General features: G+C 36.6%; 1 protein-coding gene across 1 annotated transcript in view; it reads right to left on the bottom strand.

Moving 5' to 3' along the window:
* LOC306878330 (N-acetyl-beta-glucosaminyl-glycoprotein 4-beta-N-acetylgalactosaminyltransferase 1-like) overlaps positions 1-22,727 on the bottom strand; it is a gene marked incomplete at both ends in the record, with an annotated part of 64,386 nt that overhangs the window by 39,823 nt on the left and 1,836 nt on the right. Inside the window, one exon of the mRNA XM_079430608.1 lies at positions 8,360-8,472. Coding sequence (XP_079286734.1) covers positions 8,360-8,472 — 113 coding nt within the window. The remainder of the gene's footprint in view (positions 1-8,359; positions 8,473-22,727) is intronic.

Here is a 22,727-nt window from a genome sequence, read left to right as displayed (position 1 = left end):
TAATCTTTACACAGAGCAGATTACCGGTAATTTACTGGTAATGTTACAACTTCTCATACCGGTAAATTACTGGAACGAATTTACTGGTATTTTTGAAAAGGTCCAGTTCACACATAACCAGTAATTTACCAGTAAAGACTATATCTGTGAAAGGGGTTAGGAAATGGCACATTTCATGACCTGTCGTGTTGGCAGATTGGCTCCAATAAACTTTTTATACTAACAAGAAAGTTTTGAGTTTTGAAATTTACAAGATATTTTTAAAGTACAGTGACCTCTTATATGTCAACAAGAATTATGATTTCTCAGTTCATGACCCCTTTAAGCCTCACAGTTAGTTGATATGTGCTTTATTTATCAACTCAGAGTCATTAATTCGGGAATCAGCCTACACTAGTGGTGCTGTATGTTTTCATTCACTAAAAATAACAATAAGTGTCATTTGTTCTGTAAATGGTCTGCACTGATCACACTGTCTGTTTGGTGCTATAGACATAACAGAGAATTGTAGTACAGTATTCAGTCTACATCGGCTTCAAGACAAATTAAAGTCACTTTCAGCTAAAGAAAATAATGAAGACAAGCCTAAAAGCTCATCTATCCCAATTAAGCTACCTGCTCCTGTCAGGCAGTCCAGAAGGAAGGCTTCATCCCGGCTAATGGTGTCCAAGCGATCGGCCTCCCTGCTGTTCTGCAAGCCCGGTGCAACCCACTGCTGTCTATGTGTTTGGTAGATCTGACCTCAACGTAAGACCGAGGGCAGATCTCATAAATAAACGAGCTCTGGATCTCCTCTCTGCTCTCTGACAAGACAGCAATGATAACCAGATGGCTCCCACCAACACCCTGGAAACAGATCCTAGGACTATCAGCAAGGTTAATGAATTCTCCTTATTTACATTAGCAAGGCAGAACGGGGCGAGAAGAGACAAGGCCTATTTATTGTGAGCCGTGACAGACGATATAGGGGGGTGGGGGGATGGCAATCATCATCATTTTGTTTGCTGAGGACTATACACATAGAGATGTTCATCCACAAGAGACGACAGCTTTCAATTTGCGTTTTCCCTGCCATTAATCAGTATGACAGTAGTAGCATGTTTTACTGACAATCAGTCACGAGCGAATAGCTCTGCTACAAAAGAGTCCATATGAGGATAACAGGAGAGGAGGAGGATAGAGACTCAAAGGACAGAAACTGAAGAAAAAGATGGACATATAATTGGGAAACTTTTTGAAAGCTCCTTTCTAATGTTCTGTGGGTAAACTTTTTCCTTCTTGTCATGACATTTTCTGACAAACCGATGTTTTATTTATTTATTTTATTTATTTATTTTAGTAGAGCAAACAAACTACAAGAGTAGAAAAACTAAAGAAAACACAAGATGACAATGTCTGTAATGAGTGAAAAAGACATAAATCAGAGTCACATTTGGAAAACGTAGATACACTACCATTCAAAAGTTTTACATCATAAGATCATTTTTTATATTTTTATTTAGCAATGATACATTGATACATGATACATATAAATTGATTAGTAAAGTCATAATGTTAGAAAGTTAAAAAAAAAATTCAAATAAATGCTGTTTTTATCCATCAAAGATTCCTGAAAAAAAAAAACAATCTCTTATAGTTTCCACCAAGATATTAGGCAGCACTTACAAATAAGAAAAAAGATAACTATAAGAAATGTTTCTTGAGCACCAATTCAGCATATTACAGTACAATGATTTCTGAAGGATCCTGTCACACTGAAGACAGGAGTAATGGATGCTGAAAATTCAGCTGTGCCATTGCAGGAATAAATCAGATTTTAAAATATGAGACTTATTTAAAATTGTGATAATATTTCACAATATTGCATATAATAAATGCAGTCTTGGTGAGCAAGAGACCCCAAACCTTTGAATGGTAGTTTATACTATACAGTTGCCATGTGTATATGCATCATTAAATAATAATAATAATTAAAACAAAATTATGCAATGTGACCTGATTTTGATTTCAGCTATACACAGATGCAACGGTAATTCTAAACCCGAGAATTATGCGTGCATATTCTCCCTGCTCTACTCCCAGTGCCACATGCTTTGAACTCATCTTTTTCATGACAGCTGAAAACAATTCAACCATCACATCTATATACTGCATTTAAAAAGATTTCATAACTTTGTTTAAAAAAGTTTAATCTAAAATGAATCAAATCGTTTCACACCAAAATAAAAAATTCTACCACATGTTTGTTCAACCCTGTGAAAACCGGCCTAAAACTGTGACATATCCTCACTGTAAAGCAACATAGAAAAGCAGGTCTATAAATAAACAGGCACGGCTGCTTTGCCCGTAGTCATGGTGGTGTACAGGGAGTCTGTTCTGATCTCAGCTTTTAATGTTATTCCATCTTTCATTTGAACTCTCCTGCAGCCTGGAGGCTTTCACTCCACTCGGCATGCCAATGCATTGATCTGTCCCCAGAACACAGATCACTGAAGAGTGACTATAGGATGAGGAAGAAAAACTCTCACCCTACAGTGGTTTGTATCCTGACAGCTGATATCAGTCTGCTGTTAAATAACGTTTGTCTCCAGTGATTACTTTCACAAGAGCTCCATTTAGTGATGTACATGACAAAAGAGCCATATGTTTGACATTAACAACAGACGTGATCTTTCTTCTTGTTTTTTAAGTGTAATTTTAGTCAACCGCACAACTTTTTTTTTCACTTTGCTTAAAATTTTCTTTTTGCTGCTAACACATGTATGCATGCTATGTTCTCAGAACTGTTTTAACATGAAGATGAAAACTTCCCAAGTCTTCCCAACACAAAAAATTCAAAAAGAGAGAACACATCTAAAGAACAAATGCACATGCAGTGTTCACCTATTTGTGCCTCCACACACACACACACACACACACACACACAAAACACTGACCCTGATCACAAAACTCAACCTGCCAGTCTTCAGATACTAGAAAAAAAGCCGACTCACTGTAGCACTAGAACTCTTTGAATGATCTGAGTACAGCTATGCAAAATCTCTCAGCAGGATAGCGCTCTTTCAAAACTAACCTGAGAGACTTACAACTTACAAGCTCTTGTAGGACGTTTGATCTAAAAATACTAATATATTTTTAAAGAATGACTTCATGCCTGAACACTGTCAAATTGGATCAACAGTAAGTAACCGTACCATGTACAATAAACAAAATATATTCCATTTATGATGGAACAATATAACTTTACTGTAATACTACAGTATAGATTTTATGGTTTTCACAAGATAAAAGCACTACTATTGTATATTGAAATGTATATTGTATTCATTAAGACAGTACTTTTACAGTAAAACATACGTAATTAAAACTACGTCACCTTCCCAGAAGTCTCTAAGGATCTTTTTCATTATATTTTAATTGTTCACATTTTTGTTGTTATCAGCTACATCTGGGATTTTATGTTGTTTAATTAAAGCTGTAATATGGAAGAGGTGTACTTTTGGTGATTATGTGAGTTGGACCTCAGCTCACCATTTTATCATGAATGAATGTGATGATTTTAAAAGAAATCTTTTGGCATAATTATGCAAAGGTGAATAATGTAAAACAGATTTTTTCATACGAGATCTGACCCCACAGCTCAAGTTTCTAGTTGTAAATCAGGTAGGGCATTTTTTTTCTTACTTTCTCAATAATATATTTTTGTTATTTTTAACAAAAATAAATAAATAAATCTTCCATACTGCACCTTTAATGACTAGACCAATAAACTTCTGGCATTTTTACAGTAAATAATATACATGTTACGGGGCTGACGAGACGTGAGACGTGCGGATCCATGTGCAAAGCTTTATTGTAAATCATGGTCAAGACAGGCAGGGTCAATCAACAGCAGACAGGTATGGCAAGGGCAAGACACAGCAATCCGTGGAGCAAGCGTGGGTCGACGATTAGCGTACAATATCCAGAGGGCAAGGCAGAGAGAATAAACCAGGAAACCAGGCAGGAATCAGAACCAGAAAAACAAACAGGAAAACTATGACCGGAAAACGCTTCGTAGAGTAGACAGGCTAACAATACTCGGCAGTGAGCAAGAGCAAGTCCCAGGCTTAAATAGTGAGTGATGGTGATAGTGAAATAATCAGGTGTGGGCGAGATAGTGAACAGCTGTGCATGTCGTCAGTGCAATGGGTTGTGGGAAATGGAGTCCAATGTGTTGTGAGTGAAAAAGTCAATGTGGTGAACGGGTGACCTCTAGTGGCGGTTGACCGGGAGAGCATGGACCAGATTCGTGACAATACAATTTTACTATGCACTATTTATCAAAAGAAGTGATTCTGAGAGGTTTTTACACAGAATATGAAACCCACACTTGCTACGCTGTGGGTGAATTAAGCAGAATACTATGTTGATTCACTTTGATTCAATATCTTTATAACTATGCATTAAATTGAATTAGGAGGATATAAAATGTTCTAAGCAAACATAAGCAGTCTTCCAAGTGCTTTCAGTGACCAAGATGCTTGACCAAGAAGTATGACATCACAGAAAGTACACTTCTATGGGAATATTGTTGGTCTTGTAATGACCCGGTTATACCTTCATATCACCCTCAGGGGGCTCAAAAGTACAATGATATGAGTTTTCACAGTATAAATAATCTTTCACTGAGCTATGGGGACTAGCGGTCCACTGAGGCTCCTTCTGTTGTTGTTCTGAAATAATGCCCAAAGGCTGGACCAACAAAACAATCTATTAAGGATATATCTGTTGAGACATCTCTCACACTCTAAAATTCCTCTTCAGGGCTCTGGCAAACCCCAAGACATAACTGTTAGATCCATCTCTTTTCGTGTTATTCCAGTGGGCTCAGCGAGGTCTGCTGCGAGAGTGTTTCTGTAAGCTTGTCAACAAAAGTTCTGCTAAGCCTGTCTAGATCAAAATGTTACCCCGTTATACCACTAGAACGTGGAGAAAGAGGACCGCAAAGATCCATCAGGCACTGAGATTACCACCTGCAGGTCCGCAGAAACCAATTTAGGCTCGTCCTGCGGTGTGCTCGGGTTGACTTTAACAAATGCGTCAAACCTTTTTTGAACACAGAGTAGGAAACAACATTTTCAAAAATTGCAAATGACACAATGTAAAAGATAAGTAAATATACTATGGTCAAAATATGATTTAAAAATTACTTGAGGGTTTAGAATAGCAAAGCAAAGGCAAGACTTATTTGTGGCCACGAGCAAAGCAGTACACAGCAAGGGGTTGTATTACCATGGTTAGAAAATCAATCATGGGTGCAGAAGACTAGTAAAAATCAATGTGACAAATGTCCCTGACGACATTCTTCAGGAGAGGGCAGAATGTTATAAACTACAGAAAGACAAAAGAACCATAAAGGACTGAACAGTCCAAACAGACAAACCCCCACATACAGTACACTAACACATTTCTTGCTATCTCCTTCTGTCTACATTTGTCTCGTTTTGAATGTTTTCCTTTTGAGGTTAAACAAATCACAAAAACACAGCTCGATACTCAGGTTCAGCTGTCCCAGATATTTCCCACTGGCTTCTCCTTTGCTCCACCCAAAATTAGTTTTGCAACTCTCTGTTGTGACTGTTGCTATCCCAGCCATGTGTTCTTCTGGAGCAGATTTACATTCACCTAATGCTTCTGCCTACAAGGTGCTTCACCCACATTTTCCTCATTGTAAATCAGCCTAAATTTCACTGAATTATATTTCAGTATGTGGAGCTGTGCTTCAGTATTGTGCTGTGAAACTATCATGAGAACAGATTTGGAGAAGTTTAACATTTCATCACTTGCTCATCCAATGGATACTCGTTAGTGAATGGGTGCCATCAGAATGAGAGTTCAAGCAGCTGATAAAAACATCACAATAATCCAAAAGTAATCTAACCGACTCCAGTCCATTAATTAATATCTTGTGAAGTAAAAAGCCATAACTCTTCCTCCAGTAAAAAAGCCCATTCCCTGTTGTCCTCTCACAATAAAATCCATCATCATATTTATTTTATAAATATTATTTTATTTTCACTTGTAAACAGTGCTTGATCTGTGCATATTTCACTCTGATGCATCACTACAGAAAGCAATATTATGGATAGAATATTTTAGCTAGAAGCAACAGTTTGAAGTAAAATATGTCTTTTTGATGGATTTCTGACGGCACCCATTCACTGCAGAGGATCCACTGGTGAGCAAGTGCTACATTTCTTTAAATCTGTTCTGGTGAAGAAACAAACTCATCTACATCTTGGATGACCTGAGGGTGAGTAAATATCCAGCAAAGTTTTATTTTTATGTGAACTATTCCTTTAAACGTAAATGTGTTGAGTTGCTGAAGCTTTGCCATCCTCTGCCTTGCCTGACAAAGAAGTGCGTGTCTGCACATGGCTAGCTCATGTAGTTAGCATGTCAAAGCTACAGGGACAGACAGTAAGCTGACAGCAAAGAGACTAAGCTAAAATCCTGCAGGAAGGCACATGTGTTGCTGGAGAATGAATTGTACATACTAGGCATATGCGCTAAACACACACACACAAATCATATAATTCATCATTTCTCATGCCGAAGTGGGGTTAAAGGAAAGGCTGAGTAGTACTTTTTCCTCAAGGGCTCATAAAAGCCTCACTATGATTAAAATCATCTTAGTGCTGACAAAGATACACAGAACCCCTAAATCAGGTTAGACCTCCACAGCCACCTCAAACCACCAATTTCTATTCCTTCATGTCCATTTGTTCAAAATCCTGAATGCGACCGAACATTTAGAAACTACAACCCGAATTGCGGAAATGTTGGGATGTTTTTTTTTTTTTATTGGAATAAAATGAAAACTAAAAGATTTTCAAATCACATGAGCCAATATTTTATTAACAATAGAACATAGAGAACATAACAAATGTTTAAACTGAGAAATTTTAAACTTTTATCCACTAAATGAGGCATCAAATTTGAAATGAGCTCATTTTGTGCATAAAATTTAAAAATTTCTCAGTTTAAACATTTGTTATGTTCTCTATGTTCTATTGTGAATAAAATATTAGCTTAAGTGATTTGAAATTCTTTTTGAAAGTCTTAATTTTATTCAAATTTAAAAAACGTCCCAACATTTCCGGAATTCTGGTCGTACACTCTATATGACTTGAGTTAAATATAAATGAGAGAGCTCTGTAGGGTTTAAAATGCCATCCTTTACATGAAGTTATTACAATATACAGGTATAACTTACAACCCTTAAGGCTGGAATACACTGCACAACTTTTAAAATCTCAACAGATTTTAAAATGCCAGGCATTATACACCAGTGGTTCTCAATTCCAGTCCTGGAGGCCCCCTGCTCTGCACATTTTGCATGTCTCCCTTACTTAACATACCTGATTGAGATCATCAGCTTGCTAGTTCAGTTCATGGATCTCTTTCCTAACGAGCTGATGATCTCAATCAGGTATGTTAAGTAAGGGAGACATGCAAAATGTGCAGAGCAGGGGGCCCCCAGGACTGGAATTGAGAACCACCGTCATACACTTACCGATTTTGTAAATAGCTACAGAGGAAAGACTGGGCATCATACACTAAACGACTGAGGATCATACACTAACAGACTTTAAAGTTGTTCTAATCACAGCAAACTCAAGCTGTGTGACAAATGAAAACAATGTGTTCTAAAATTGGCACAAAATAACAAATATGTTTGTGAGACTGAAGTTTGAATTGATGCCTTTTATTTGCATGACACATTGACATTACAGAACAGAATGGCTCTTTCGTCATTATCCGTAACTCTTTAAGCATTCATTTCATGTGATAGGCTCTCTGGAGCATGCACAAGAGAGAGATTTTGAATGCATACATTTTCTGTTTTGGCATACATAAGCTTAAAGCTAACATATTTATAATAAAAGCCAAAAACTTCTAATTTCATGGGACTTTAAAAAAGATACAAGTACCAGAACAAAACAAGACATGTAAATGTATTGTGCTGGCATATGAGAGTACTGTTATTTTTAATGAGACTCATCCCTTGAGCCAGTTACATGCCTGGACCCCCACAGGGGCACTGAGAAAAAGAGATTATATTATGCATGGATGTCAACAATCCACTGGCATGGAATTAGTCAAAACCCTCATTTAGAGAGCATTTTTTTAAAGGGATATTGTGAACAGGGCAAATCCTGCTGGCTAGATATACATAACGCACACTAAACCGTACTTTTAAAAGCATAGCACATCAAACATAGCACATATCAACTAATATATCAAAGCCAAGTGTAACTACTTTCACCTTAATACTTGAAAATGTATTGAGTATGATATAAAACAGCTCACTCACCCCCAATCCCTCCTCCTGACTTTCAGCAGCATCCTCATGTTCAAAGGGGATGAGAGATGAGGGGAGGTGTTTCTTATGACTGGACCCCATCCCGTCTGCCTGCCTCTCCATATCTGTAGAAAAAACCCCAAACATTTTAGTGTTTAGAAAAAAAGTACACAGTATGTGCAATTTCATCAAGCATGAGAATAAACCAGCCACTTATGCAAATTTTGTCCATGCATTTGTTCAAAAAAATGTTTTTTTTTTTTTTATCTTAACCATTTTTATTAAAAAAATTATTTACATGTAAAAACATGAAGAAAATGAGAGAGAGACAAGTATGCAAAATCAGGTGAATTATGGATGAGACAGGGCACAAATAATGAAAAAGCTAAAATAAAAGCACCGCAAATATAAAACTCTCAATCTTGAGGCTCTAAAGAAAAAGAAAGCAGAGGAAAATTGGGAGACTGGATGCCATTTTATCATCCAAGGAGCAGGATGCCTGTCCCACTGCATCTGGCACTAACAAGATTACAGGCTGACAGATGGAAAACCGATAAAGCATCCCCTTTTTTCCCTAATGTCTTCCATTGAAAATCTTTTCATGTGACTAATAGGTGGTTCCACAAGTTGAAGTCTGAGGAGCCTGAAAGGTTGTCAGTGTCAGCATTGATAGAAAATGCTGCAAAACCAATGCAGTAGCAACATGGGAGAACATCAAACATGTCAAGAAGTCAGTTGCTTTCTTTTTATTGCCGGAGACATGGCATATCTTTCCATCCCACTTCTTAAGCAGTGGTGTTGGAATGAAGGTCACAGAACTGGGATGATGGTCAGAAGGTTTGTAGTTTGATCCTGAGGGCTGTTGGGGAGACAATGCTGCTTAATAATATTAGAGATACTTACAAAACAAATCTGTTGTCCTTGCATAAACTGTACCATGATGAGACATCATGCAGTGGCTACTGTACACAATGTCTCCCTATACTGACTTTACAAAAGCCTGCATTTAAGGACCTTGACACCTGAGCAGACAGCATTGTTAAGAAAACAATAACTCCCATTGCTATACCACTTGGCAGAGAATCAAAAAATTTAGGATCAATCTAGGTCTCCACAATCACCCATCAAAGGTTAACGATAATGACTAGCCATCAATTCGACCACCTATTCAAAGAAGGAGCATGTCTACCAGACAGTATCACAATCATATTTTATATTTTCTCATTTTACTCTCTTCAAAACAGCATATCAAAATTGTGTATGCATCTGGGTCTTAGTATTCAAAAATTCAATTCTCTCTCGGAAATGAATGAGGCTTCCATCTCCAACTGGAGAGTTCAATTCCAAACACATACTTCAAAAATTCATTAAATATCGCATATCTAATATTTACAATGTAAATGAAATACATAATTGACTCTACAAATCAAACCAGTGGAAAGTGTAGCAGAAACTTTTTTACAGACATAACAGTCTTAAATTATGTGTGAATGAACACATCAGTTTCTAGCTACTGTCTGCCATCTTTGAATCCTCAAGAACACTCTTAGCATTCAGAGAGGCTTTGTCTTCTCCTGGAGAGCAATGTTTAATCAAGGCAAACTACAGCTGGGGAAAATCAGAACTGATGCTTGAGTCTCTTTAAGTGGGCTCACCAGGATAAAACCTGTCCCATTCCTCCAAACACTCTTCAGATTGAGATGAACTACACAGACATAAAAGAGAGAGTGAGGCCGAAACAGATGCAAAAAAAATATTTCAGACTTGAAGGCATCTATTATGGCAAGAACAGCAATGATCAAAGTATTGCTAGACAAATCACAAACACCAATTAAATGAGTCAGAGAGAATCTGAAGACTGACAGATGATTATAAAAGGCTTATGAGACTAATGCTAATAAAAACCTGTTTCATGTATCTACAAAAATGTAAAGCACTGCATGATTATCCTCACAAAATATGCCAATTATAGGCACAAAAAGCCATTTAAACTTTTAGAAAATTGTACCTTGGTAATTACATAGTATTCTGATATTCATGTCAAAATAACATGCCATGGTACTGTAGTTTTGGTTCTCTTTTCCATTGCCATTGATTTTTCAGCGCTATGAATGGCAAAAAACAAAAACAAAACAAAAGTATGTTACTGTATTGGATCAGGCGAATCCTTTCACTGAATGAATCACAGAATGTGTCAGAGCAGCTGAAATAACATTCAGTAAATGTTAATTCAAATACTCTGACACTTTCAGTGATTACTGAACATAAAGTCTATCAGTCATATCCATCTTGACGTGAAGTATGTTTTGTGTACTTAAGTTCGTGAAACTTCAATTAGCTAAATTACAGACTGGCTGTGAAGGTTGAGAAATGGCTCCCCTGCTGCAAGAAAAGAACTGTTACTATTTTGATGCTCTATGTTAGAAAATGTGTTTTCCTGCAGTACAGATTCAAGCAGCTGTTGCAGGTGTTGATCTTAATATATCTTTTATCACTGGAAAATGATAGGATGCATTCGTAGGTTTGCTTTAACTAGTGCACACTTTTTTCTGTGTTATAAAGTTTCCATTCATCGTTGTTTTACTAATTGGACAACAAACCACCAAAAACACTTCAGCTTGTGAGTGAGGTGTGAAAATGATTCAGAATGTTGTCTAACCAGTTTGGAAGAGAAAAAAAAAACAATAATCAAAAGAGTGAATGATTCCTGAATCAGGTATCTCTATTTCATCTCTTAAAAAGGGGTAAAAAAGTGACATGGTTTCTGAAATATTGCTAGTGAAATGTTTCTCATGTAGGTATACGGACAACTCCTTAAAAGGAGGTGGTGGCAACATAATGTTAAGCATAATTTTACTAGGGCTCGTGTTCAAATTACACAAGTGCACAGTGTGTTCAAAACATCAAAATTGACTTGGTAAATTGGCTCCCCCAAGAGATGGTGCCCTAGGTGGTGGGCTACCGCATGACACCTATGTTGACTGGTGCATATTAAAGAAGGGAATTTTTTTTTTTAATACTAAAACTTTTTTTAACAAGTCAAATGAATTGTTATGATATGGAGATTAAATTAGTTTTATTTCACATAAAATTTAAGTCTAGTGTGATGTACAGTATGTTGGTGAATTATAAAACTGTGTAATTTCTTGGTTAAAGATTAACTATTAATTAAATGAATAATAAAAAAAATGTTTACATTTTATTTGAAATTAAAATTATTCACATATTCCCCAAAGATTTGTACCCTTCAACATGACACAGCTTAGTTTTGTAACTTTTTTTAGAAGCTATATTTCTGGTTCAATATATGTTTTTCTATTTTCAGGGGATAGCAGACTTCCAGAAATATAATTAGGTTTATTATCTTTACTTCTATCTCATTTATGCTTTAGGAAGAACTTAAGTAAAAACGTTTTACCTCACGTTTCTCTATATGTCATTGATTTGCCCTAGAGAAAATACAGACTCAGACTCAGGGAAGCCTCATCTCATCTTGCATTTAAAAGAGATCCTGACCACTGTGATGTCTCTGCAAGCAACTATAATGTCATTGACAGAGGAACCAGAAATGTGATGAGCAGGTTAATGAGAAGCTGTGCGACTAAAGAATGTGAAAATATCCCAGTAAAATTATTGTCTGTTATTAGAGAAAACGCACTCCAGTCATTAAGCAGTACGGTATACACTTACCAATGTCTCAAAGCCAAATAATCTGAGCTATGTTTTGCATATGGACTGTATAGATAGACAGTCTATGCTATCGCTGTATGCCAACATGTGTATATCCTTCTCAAGCAATTTTATAGGAATAACTAACACAGTGGATACGTAAATGAAACATAATTGAGACTCTACCTCTAGCTCTGAGCTATAACATTTTCCTCTGGGAGTGCTATACATGTGCATTAATGGAGAAACTGAAGCATCTTTGAGACACAAACCAAATCATCTGAGATTTCTCTAGTCTTCTGACAGAATATATAATATCAGCACAGCTGGTGAAGATAAGACAGATAATAAGATATATTTCACCTTGATCTATTTCATGTAACATCCTTGTCCACAGATATGACTGGTACTATATGGTAATTCCTTCATTTCTTGGTCATTTGTTCCGTGACTCATATGCGCACTGATTCACAGAGGAACATAAAAATGCAGCATGTTGCCACCAATAATGCTCCATTTATCTGGACAGATGGCTGACGGGAAGGCTTGATTTGTCAAGTGAGGGAAGGAAAATTGTCAAGGTAGGGAGTAAAGAAAATGAGTTTGAGGGATGTTTGTACTGATTTTAGTTTTGACCTTGAACACAAAACATTGATTTATTTATGTGACTGTGAAGCTGTTGATCTTTTTGTCTGTTTACAGAAGTGAGCTCTCCTCAGAGTCTGTGAGTATGAGTTTGCCGTCACGGATTAAGCTGAATTAAAAAGATTTGAAATGGAGAATTGCCATCAGCTGAACAGTTTGGTCTGAGGCGAAGCTTAAGATGCATCTGGTGAAGTCCTATTTGTTCAGATGGAGGGGCTTGGGAGTGGTGCTGTTGTCAAAAGGGTAAAAGAGTGTCTATAGCTGCAGGACAGGAAACTAGACAATTGAGTTTTGGCAGGCATTTTATCTTCTGCATCATGAAACCTACATACACAAGCAGTTGTGCTTCCCTGTACAGTGGGTTTTCACAGTGGAGGCAGAAGAGCAATCAGCAGTGGTGTAAGCATTCATGCCTTCACGCTTGAATATAAGAAAACATCAATTCCACGCAAACGAAGTCAGAAAAACCTTACAGTATAAGCATGGAAATGTTGTATGTATTTGGGGTTCTTATAACTATACAAATATGTATATAGACTATTTTAGGAGATTTGTCAAGTGTTTTACCCTTAAATGCATACCTCAGGTCTTTAGCGACCCGGGACGTAGTTAACTGCCCTCTCCCTCCTTCATTTTTTAATGTTAGACATCAGCTTTCTTAGTGTTCCTCAATCTATTCATTATAAACAATATAACAAGAATAAAATATTTAAATTTAAAAGAATGTCTGTTTTCTGAACATTTTTTCATAAAAAAATGTATAGGGTCACTAGAGACCCGAGGTGTGTATTAGTGTAAGTATATTTTTTCTGCACAAAAATATTCAAATATTCGATGACTCAATACATGCAATTCACCTTTATTCCTCGGGGTGGCACTGTTTAATAGACAATAATGACGTGACATTTCACTCCTAATCACCGCAGGCTTAAAACAAAAGAATACCATCAGCAAAAATTTAACTGGTTTAAATGGCTATACTGCAGAGCAATTACTGTATGCCATAAAATAAAAATGTCACTGTCATATGATGGTGGATGTGGTAAATAAGCTGCCAGCGATCAAACGGTTGATTTTGAAGTCGCTGAAAATGGTAGTTTTTAATTAGTATTAACATTTTCAGTAGCGTGTTTCTGCTTTTTGCCAGTAATATCTTTACATAACTTTCTAAAGTACATTAGTGTAGCACTCTGAAACGCCTGCTTCCAAAAAACCCTAGATCTGTCACAGCAGTTCTACAGACACTTCTACAGAGTTTCAGAATCAGCAAAATCTCATATGTGGAGCTTTAAATAGCCTTAACAGCTATGACGAAGAGGCAAGTCCAGCTTTTAGGCTTCACTACACACAGGTAATTGAAAACTAATCTATCTCTGCAGCCTATGCAGCAAGGCGTCCTGAAGAATTACAGATTTGCCACAGCAAGAATTATATTCTGCAATTGTACAAAGGAGTATCAGCAAGTGCAGAGGTCACACTCAGATCCTCAAAGGCCCATTTCAATTAGGCCTACCTTGTACTTGTAAACGATTTAGATGTTTTAGCTTGTGCATTAATGAGAAAGGCTTGTGTATTTACATATTAATGAGCTGGAATTCAGCTAACTGCAATTAGTACATATATGAACAAGTCAAATGCTCAGGCAATCTCTCTCATGAATCTCTATGCAAATGAATCCAATTTGACAGTGTAATCTGGCCGAGTTTCAAAGCTTCTACAATGAGTAAACAGTTGCATTTGGCTCCAAACAATAACCTTCATTATTGTGTGCAAGTAACTGGAATTTGGGCGGATAATTGCATTTTTTTTCCTACCTCTGAGAATTTTCTGCACACGCTACTGATTACCTTTTCTTATTTTTCCCCAAATGAAAGTCAATATAGCTTCAATGATGGCAGAGCATGAGCTACTGAAGCAGAACAGACTCCCCACTAAAGCAGATTTTTATGTACTTAAGAGTAAAAATGTCTTCAAAGATGCATTACAAAAAATAGTCCAGAAGAGAAACACGTGGACTTTATATGTGAAGACACATTAGAGCTATCAAATATGAAGAATCAATTGCAGGGGGAATGTAGAATAACCAGCTAGGGATGCAGAACAGATTCTTTCAGACAGGTTTTGACACTTGCTGTCTGAGCTGAGATCAGTCTGTCTGATCTGTGTCTATTTGCTGAAGTGACAGCACACAGAGCATCTACATCATGCCACCCGCTCACATACAAGACAGGTCTTTAACAATACAGACTCTATAAAAAGATCAATCTAGCTTAGTGCAGCAGGATGCTGGGTATGATTTAATGATTTGCTGTGTGTTTTATGTTGTCTTGAGGAGTGAGACAACTCATAAGAATGGGGATTAAAGTCAGATATGATTTATTCAAATGAAGTGTCAAATGTTCTTAAAAACATTTCACTAACATATTTGTTTTCATGCTAAAACAGTGCTAAAGAAGTGATTTCAGGATATATTATAGAATAAGGAAACATATCTGCCTCTAAATCTGACAGTATGAATGCAGCCGTACTTTATGAGAAAGTCAAGCCAAGTAAACCAGAAAATAACAGAAACAATGATACAAACTTCATCAAATATAAGATAAATCCAAATTCTGCTGTAAAGCAGCTCTAAAAGGACAATAGTGTTATTATTCAGCTTTAGACAGTTCAGTGTTGATTCAGTGCAGTTCAATACCTGTGTAAAGTTCATCAATTATGAAATAAGTTCAATTCAATTATAGACAATACCGATATTCAGCTCAAGTCAATTTGATGTTGATTCAGTTCAGTTCAGTAACAGTGTTCTGTCTATACAGAAGAAAACAGCGTCATCATTCTGCTCAATCCATCGTGTGCAGTCAAACTGATAATATTACTCTACATTAAGTGTCTTTAATGCCCAAGTCAATGTGTAACAAGCTTTTCTTGATTAACCTATGTTCAGATAACAGTGTATATACAGTATTCAGTATTCATTCATATCGCAGTGTACCTGCACTTTCAAGATGGGAACGCACATACATAAAGCAGGTGTGCCTATAGCCTCTCTCTGCCCTTTACCCGCAGAGCCTGACAGTGACTCTAACATCTGTGTGCCAGCTGCCACTACAACATCTGAGGGAATTGCACCCCACCAGGCTGTCCCATTGAGACTAATGACCAAGAGAGAAATTGGCCACTAACACACACATGTGGTAGGATGCTTTTTGAACCATTATACTACTATAATATTGAAGGTAAATAGATTTCCACTCATAAGTGCGCATGCGCTGTGCAGAAACTACAGTCAAGTTTATTTGTATATGGTTTGCACAATATGCATTGTTTCAAAGCAGCTTTACAGATTAGTGTTGGGTGATAACATAATTTACATTTTGCAGCGATACAAGTAATCAAGCAGTTGACATTTGCTATATTGTATATATCACCCTACACAAGTATACCATGTATGTGGACAAAGTTGGACATACTTATATATTCAACTTTAGATAAAGAGCCGGGCTATACTACTGTTACATTTTGCACTGAAAAAAAAAAATTCAGGATTTTTTCAAGGTTTGCTATATAGCGCACATCGCTTTACGCGAGTTTACTGTACGTATGCGGATAAATTCGGATATAATACATATCCAACTTTATATATAAAGCTGTATGATAATACAATTTACAATATAGAAGATGTTTATGAAGTGAGTCATACAAATTGTATTATTGTTTACTTAGTATTCTACAAGAAAAAAAAAAGTTATCCAAGTCTATCCAAAGCTATCCCCTTGTTTTTGTAAGCCTTTTTTGTTTATGAGTCTGGTTTGTCCTGAGCAGTGATGTTGTTTGCTGCTCTTGACAAAAAGCCTGTAGGTCCTGTAAGTTCTTTGGTTTCCCATCATGCTGTGCAATTTGAGTTCTTCCCCACAGTGGCTAAATGATGCTGAGATCCAGCTTTGCCAACTGAGGACAGTTGAAGGACTTATACACACATATCACAAAAGGCTGCAAATAGTCAGTGATGTTTCAAGCAACACACAATATTAACATTATTTCAATAATTTTAGTTATTTAGGGCCAAATTTACTAAACAAGGCAAATTAGTAGACTGCAATAGCATCAATGAGAGTAGCAATTTCTGCAAATGAACTATACTGACAATGCACACGTTAAAGTGCACACATTACATATGTGTGTGTGTGGGTGTATACACATCATATGTATGACATTTATGAATTTATGGCATGAATTATGGCAGTCATATTTAATGTGGGGCTGACAAGTCGTCCTCCCAGTTTATCAAATCATCCTGTGTGGAGGTTTAGAAGTGTGTCTTTCGTGAGTAAAGTCCTTTAGCTGAGCTTCCAAGCTCTGGAAGAATGGAGAGTGCGCCAGGAACATTAATATTTATAAATGAATACATGCATATGTTAGATTCCCCTGTTTAGGCAAATGAGAGAGATACTATACGTTTCACACTGAGGGAGACACAGAAAAGAAGATTAAATGAAAGGGAAGAGGATAGAGATCTCCTACAGAGAAAACAGACTGCCCAGTCCCTCATCCGTTGCCTGAAATATTGTGATTTGTAACTGCCACTGGGAACTACAGTACAGCCAAAAAGCCACAAGAATAAATTCAGTGCTTTTAGCACTGTAGGCTTTGACTTCAAATACAAAACAACCAAATGTATTATCTAAATCAGTCACACATGTAACCAATGATTTCATTCATTAGGTCAAAATCAAATAAATGAGTATAAGGTAACCAGAATAAATAGTACTTCAACATCATAGACCTATGTACTCACAATCCTGATGGGACCAGCAGCAGGTCTTAAAGTAAAAAAGAGAGAACATTAAAGAAAGGCCAGCTCTGTGAACATTACCTAGACTGATCCAGAATTGATTCTGTGGGACCAATTAAATCTGCTAGATGCAAAATACTTTGTTCAGTGAATTAAAACAGATGTGATAATGCAACAACTAATTTTAAGAGGTTATGGAGGACAGAGATGTTAACAGCTAAAGCAAATTAATTTGAGAATCAGGCCCTTAAACATGTATGCTTTGCTAAGCAGTAACAGTCTGAATTTTATATTAGTTAGGAAATTTGCATGTTCAATGCCACTCTCAATACATTTCACAGGATTATATTTAAATGCTATATTTGTTTCAGTGCAGATAACCGAATTTCAGCTTTTTTGAATTTGCAAAAGAGGGTTTATGTCATGAAATAAATCTGTAACAAAATGATAAATAATGACAATACTTGTCTATTTTCTCATTACAGACTGTGTATTTCATTGGTAGCACTTTACAATAAGGTTAATTAGTTAACATTAGTTAACAACATTAGCAAACATGAACTAAGAATGAGCAATACTTCTACAGCATATATTAATCTTAGTTAATGTTAATTTCAGCATTTACTAATGCATTATTAAAATCACAAGTTGAGTTTAACAGTAGTTAATGCACTGTGAACTTACATGAATAAACACTGAACAACTGTATTTTCATTAACTAACATTAACAAAGATTAATAAATAGTGTAATAAATGCATTGTTCATTGTTTGTCCATGTTAGTTAATACATTAACTAATGTTAACAAATGACACCTTATTGTAAAGTGTTACCATTTCATTGATATACCACATAATATTGAACATTATAAAAAACTATAAGGCTTACTGTTGCTATGGATATCAATCAAACCTCTGTTTGCAAGTGTCTATTTATCAACAAGTGAAAATACAAGTTTGAACTTACTGTATAACATACATAACCCTCTTCTACAACCCGAATACCAGATATGTTGGGACGTTTTTTAAATTTGAATAAAATTAAAACTAAAACAATTTCAAATCACATGAGCCAATATTTTATTCACAATAGAACATAGATAACATAACAAATGTTTAAACTGAGAAATTGTAAAATTTTTTGCACAAAATGAGCTCATTTGAAATTTGATGCCTGCTACAGGTCTCAAAATAGTTGGGAGGGGGCATGTTCACCATGGTGTAGAATCTGTTCTTTTCAAAACAGTTTGAAGACGTCTGGGCATCGATGTTATGAGTTTCTGGAGTTTTGGTGTTGGAATTTGGTCCCATTCTTGCCTGATATAGGTTTCCAGCTGTTTGTGAGTTTGTGGTCGTCTTTGACGTATTATTTGTTTAATGATGCACCAAATGTTCTCTATAGGTGAAAGATCTGGACTGCAGGCAGGACAATTCAGCACCCGCACTCTTCTACTATGAAGCCACGCTGTTGTAATAGCTGCAGTATGTGGTTTTGCATTGTCCTTCCCTGAAATAGATGTCATCTCGAGGGGAGTGTATGTTGCTCTAAAATCTTTATATACCTTTCAGCATTCATAGTACCTTCCAAAATATGCGAGCTGCCCATACCATATACACTTATGCAACCCCATACCATCAGAGATGCTGGCTTTTGAACTGAACGCTGATAACACGCTGGAAGGTCTCCCTCCTCCTTAGCCCGGAGGACACGGCGTTCGTGATTTCCAACAAGAATGTCAAATTTGGACTCGTCTGACCATAGAACACTTTTCCACTTTGAAACAGTCCATTTTAAACGAGCCTTGGCCCAGAGGACACAACAGCGCTTCTGAACCATGTTCACATATGGCTTCCTTTTTGCATAATACAGCTTTAGTTGGCATCTGCAGATGGCACGGCAGATTGTGTTTACCGATAGTGGTTTCTGGAAGTATTCCTGGGCCCATTTAGTAATGTCAATGACAGAATCATGCCGATGAGTGTCGCCTGAGGGCCCGAAGACCACAGGCATCCAACAAAGGTTTTCGGCCTTGTCCCTTACGCACAGAGATTTCTCCAGTTCTCTGAATCTTTTGATGATGTTATGCACTGTAGATGATGAGATCTGTAAAGCCTTTGCAATTTGACGTTGAGGAACATTGTTTTTAAAGTATTCAACAATCTTTTTACGCATTCTTTCACAGATTGGAGAGCCTCTGCCCATCTTTACTTCTGAGAGACTCTGCCTCTCTAAGACATCCCTTTTATAGCTAATCATGTTACAGACCTGATGTCAATTAACTTAGTTAGTTGGTAGATGTTCTCTCAGCTGAATCTTTTCAAAATTTCTTGCTTTTTCAGCCCTTTGTTGCCCACGTGCCAACTTTTGCGAGACCTGTAGCAGGCATCAAATTTGAAATGAGCTCATTTAGTGGATAAAAGTGTAAAATTTCTCCATTTAAACATGTTATGTTCTCTATGTTCTATTGTGAATAAAATATTGGCTCATGTGATTTGAGAGTCTTTTAGTTTTCATTTTATTCAAATATTAAAAAAAGGAATTTGGGTTGTAAATGTTTAAATGTCTACATTTGTTGTTTGTTTAAATGCTAGCATAAAGGTGATTGCTTGATGATCTGAGAACTTAACAAAATAAAATGAATTAAAATGAATTAAATCATATCCTTCAGAAACAGAACTATTTGTTTGAGATGTTATAGTGAATACAACTATCAATTAACACTGAAAGTGCTGAGAAAAGAGTGTACATGATGGATTTGCATAGAGAACAGATGGTAAAAGGCTAGTCTTCATATTATTCTGTAAAATGAATGAATGAATGAATGAATGAATGAATGAATGAATAAAAATAATTTTACAATATTTTAGCACAAATGCAAGTGCAAAACTTTCACTGTTACAAAATGTGAAGCAAGTTCAGAAATACATCGTACACACACAAGTAACATTCACACAACAAGAGTTTCTGATGTACTCTAACGAAAGATGTTTATCTACAGTGCTTGTGGAACAATACATAATACTGAAATAATGATTTAAATTACACCTGCACCAGTTTGTCACAACACACTTACAACAAAGCAAGTGTTTCTCTCGTCAAAGCAGCAGGCTAAGGTAACAGATCCTCCACCCACACGATTCTATAGCAGAGATCTCTGTCTATAGTCAGCTAGCTGATTAGCAGACAAGCTCTTTGAAGACAAGCTATGTAGCTGGTTTAAGCGATATGGACAGGAAATATTAGGTAAATATAATAATAAAGTTTAATATTATATTAAACTTTATATTGAGTATTGATTACCAATTGATGTACTGTATAGTTTCAAAGTGAACAAACAAGCAGCATCCCAAAGACCCTCATGTGTCTGGAACCACGTTCTAACACCACAGGATCTGCCATTACTAGATTAATCTCGGCCTCTGTTACAAAATTATAAAACTATCAACAGTGTGGGCCATTTGAGAAGTTACTGGAGTAGCAAGCAGGCAGCACCTGTAAAATTGCTTTCATACATCAAACAAGGAATTAATATTGAACCCCCAATGAAAATAGCTTCAAACTGGACTGTCTGGACAAGTGCACTGATTCAAACAGATAAAAGTCGACTACTGGACTGTTATATCAACGTTCTTTGATTCCAGATCTGGAACAAACTTCTATAGGCTACACTGGCTGTTTGGATTTGGGGGCTGTGAGAATTTTGAATGTTTTTTATATAGGTCACCCAACAAGGCTGCATTTATTTGATCAAAATATAGTTGCAAACTATAACATTGTGAAATATACATATAACCAACTGCTCAAAAGCCTCAATACTTTTAAGTGAAATTACTATGGCTTTACCCTAATAAGCACAAACTTACACAGCTCAATTGAGAGAGACATACATGAAAAAAAAATGATATAATGACGGCATGACTGAATGTCACACCATCTTCTAAAGATCAACTCAACCAGCCTATTGCACCTCCCACTATCAGCCTAGCAGACAGATAAAAGTGTTCCTTTCCTTCTTACTGCAAAACTACCTGTATAAAAATGTATTTATGCTCAATACATTGACAATTGCTGGTCTATAACATTGGCTCATGGAATGAATTTATGAGGTAAACAAATTATCAGTATTGTCAAAAGATTACTAATGAAGCAGTGGATGCAATTAAACATAATAATGTTTAAGATTCCAAACTGTGCAGAGCAATATGAAAACTTCCTACAGTACAAGCAAATTTGTTAAAAATTTACATGCAACCTGCAACATCCCATATAGTCCCTAAATAAAAGAGCCATGAATAAGGAATGATAATGGCTCCTCAACAATTGGACTGAGGCCATGCAGAGCACATCTTCAGCCCCAGAGCCAAAGCCACTGCTGCCTCCAGGAATACCAATGAGAGTTTGAGGTGCCAGCAACTGAAATCAAAGGCAATGAGATGCAGCCCTTTTTTTGGGGTGGGGGTTACATTTTATGCACTAAGTTCAGGTCTATGAAACATGCTATACTGCTTGAAGGCACCAAGACCCAACCAGTCCAGTCAGAGCTTCATCTTATAGCAGGTGTAGGTTGCACATGAATGGCTTCGTGGATATAAACCGACTAGCTCCCAATTAACTGAGTGGGTGGTAGACAAACTGCTCCATCAGACAGTGGCATCTCTGAGATCTATGTGGTGATACTTGCAGAAGCTGTCCAAACAAGAGACAATGAGAATCCCAAAGCAGTGCAAGCCAGAGGGCATCAAATAGCTGCCGGATGCACTGGACACACACACGCACACGCACACACACACACATATATATATATATATATCTTTGTATTTGTGTCAACATGGAACAAGATTATCCCACTCAAATAAATGTGATAAACAGCTGAGGTCAAAAGAAATCGAAAAGTAATCGAAAAGTAGAAAACCATATGATCTAAAATGTGTAATGTAATAGATTACATTACTACCATTTTTATCATGTAATTTGTATTCAATAATGGACTACAATTCATAAGTAATCTACCCAACACTGACTATAAATGAGCTAAGATTAACTACAAGAAAGAAAATGTCCAGTTTAATGTCCAACTAGCCAGCTTGAAAAGATTTCATATTTCAAAATGTGCTTCTGCCTGGATTCTCTGACTGGCAAAATCTGCATGTTTTATGCTCTTCCTGTCTTGGTGCTGAGTGGACCACCACCTGCTCCATGTGTCCTTGCCCCGAGCCAAGTCAACAGACAACGGACTGTTCAGTCACCTAAACACAAATGCAGGATCTCTCCCTTT

This window comes from Barbus barbus, assembly GCF_936440315.1.
Source record: "Barbus barbus genome assembly, chromosome: 2".
Taxonomy (NCBI): Eukaryota; Metazoa; Chordata; class Actinopteri; order Cypriniformes; family Cyprinidae; genus Barbus; species Barbus barbus.
This window is presented reverse-complemented; position numbering and strand designations above follow the sequence as displayed.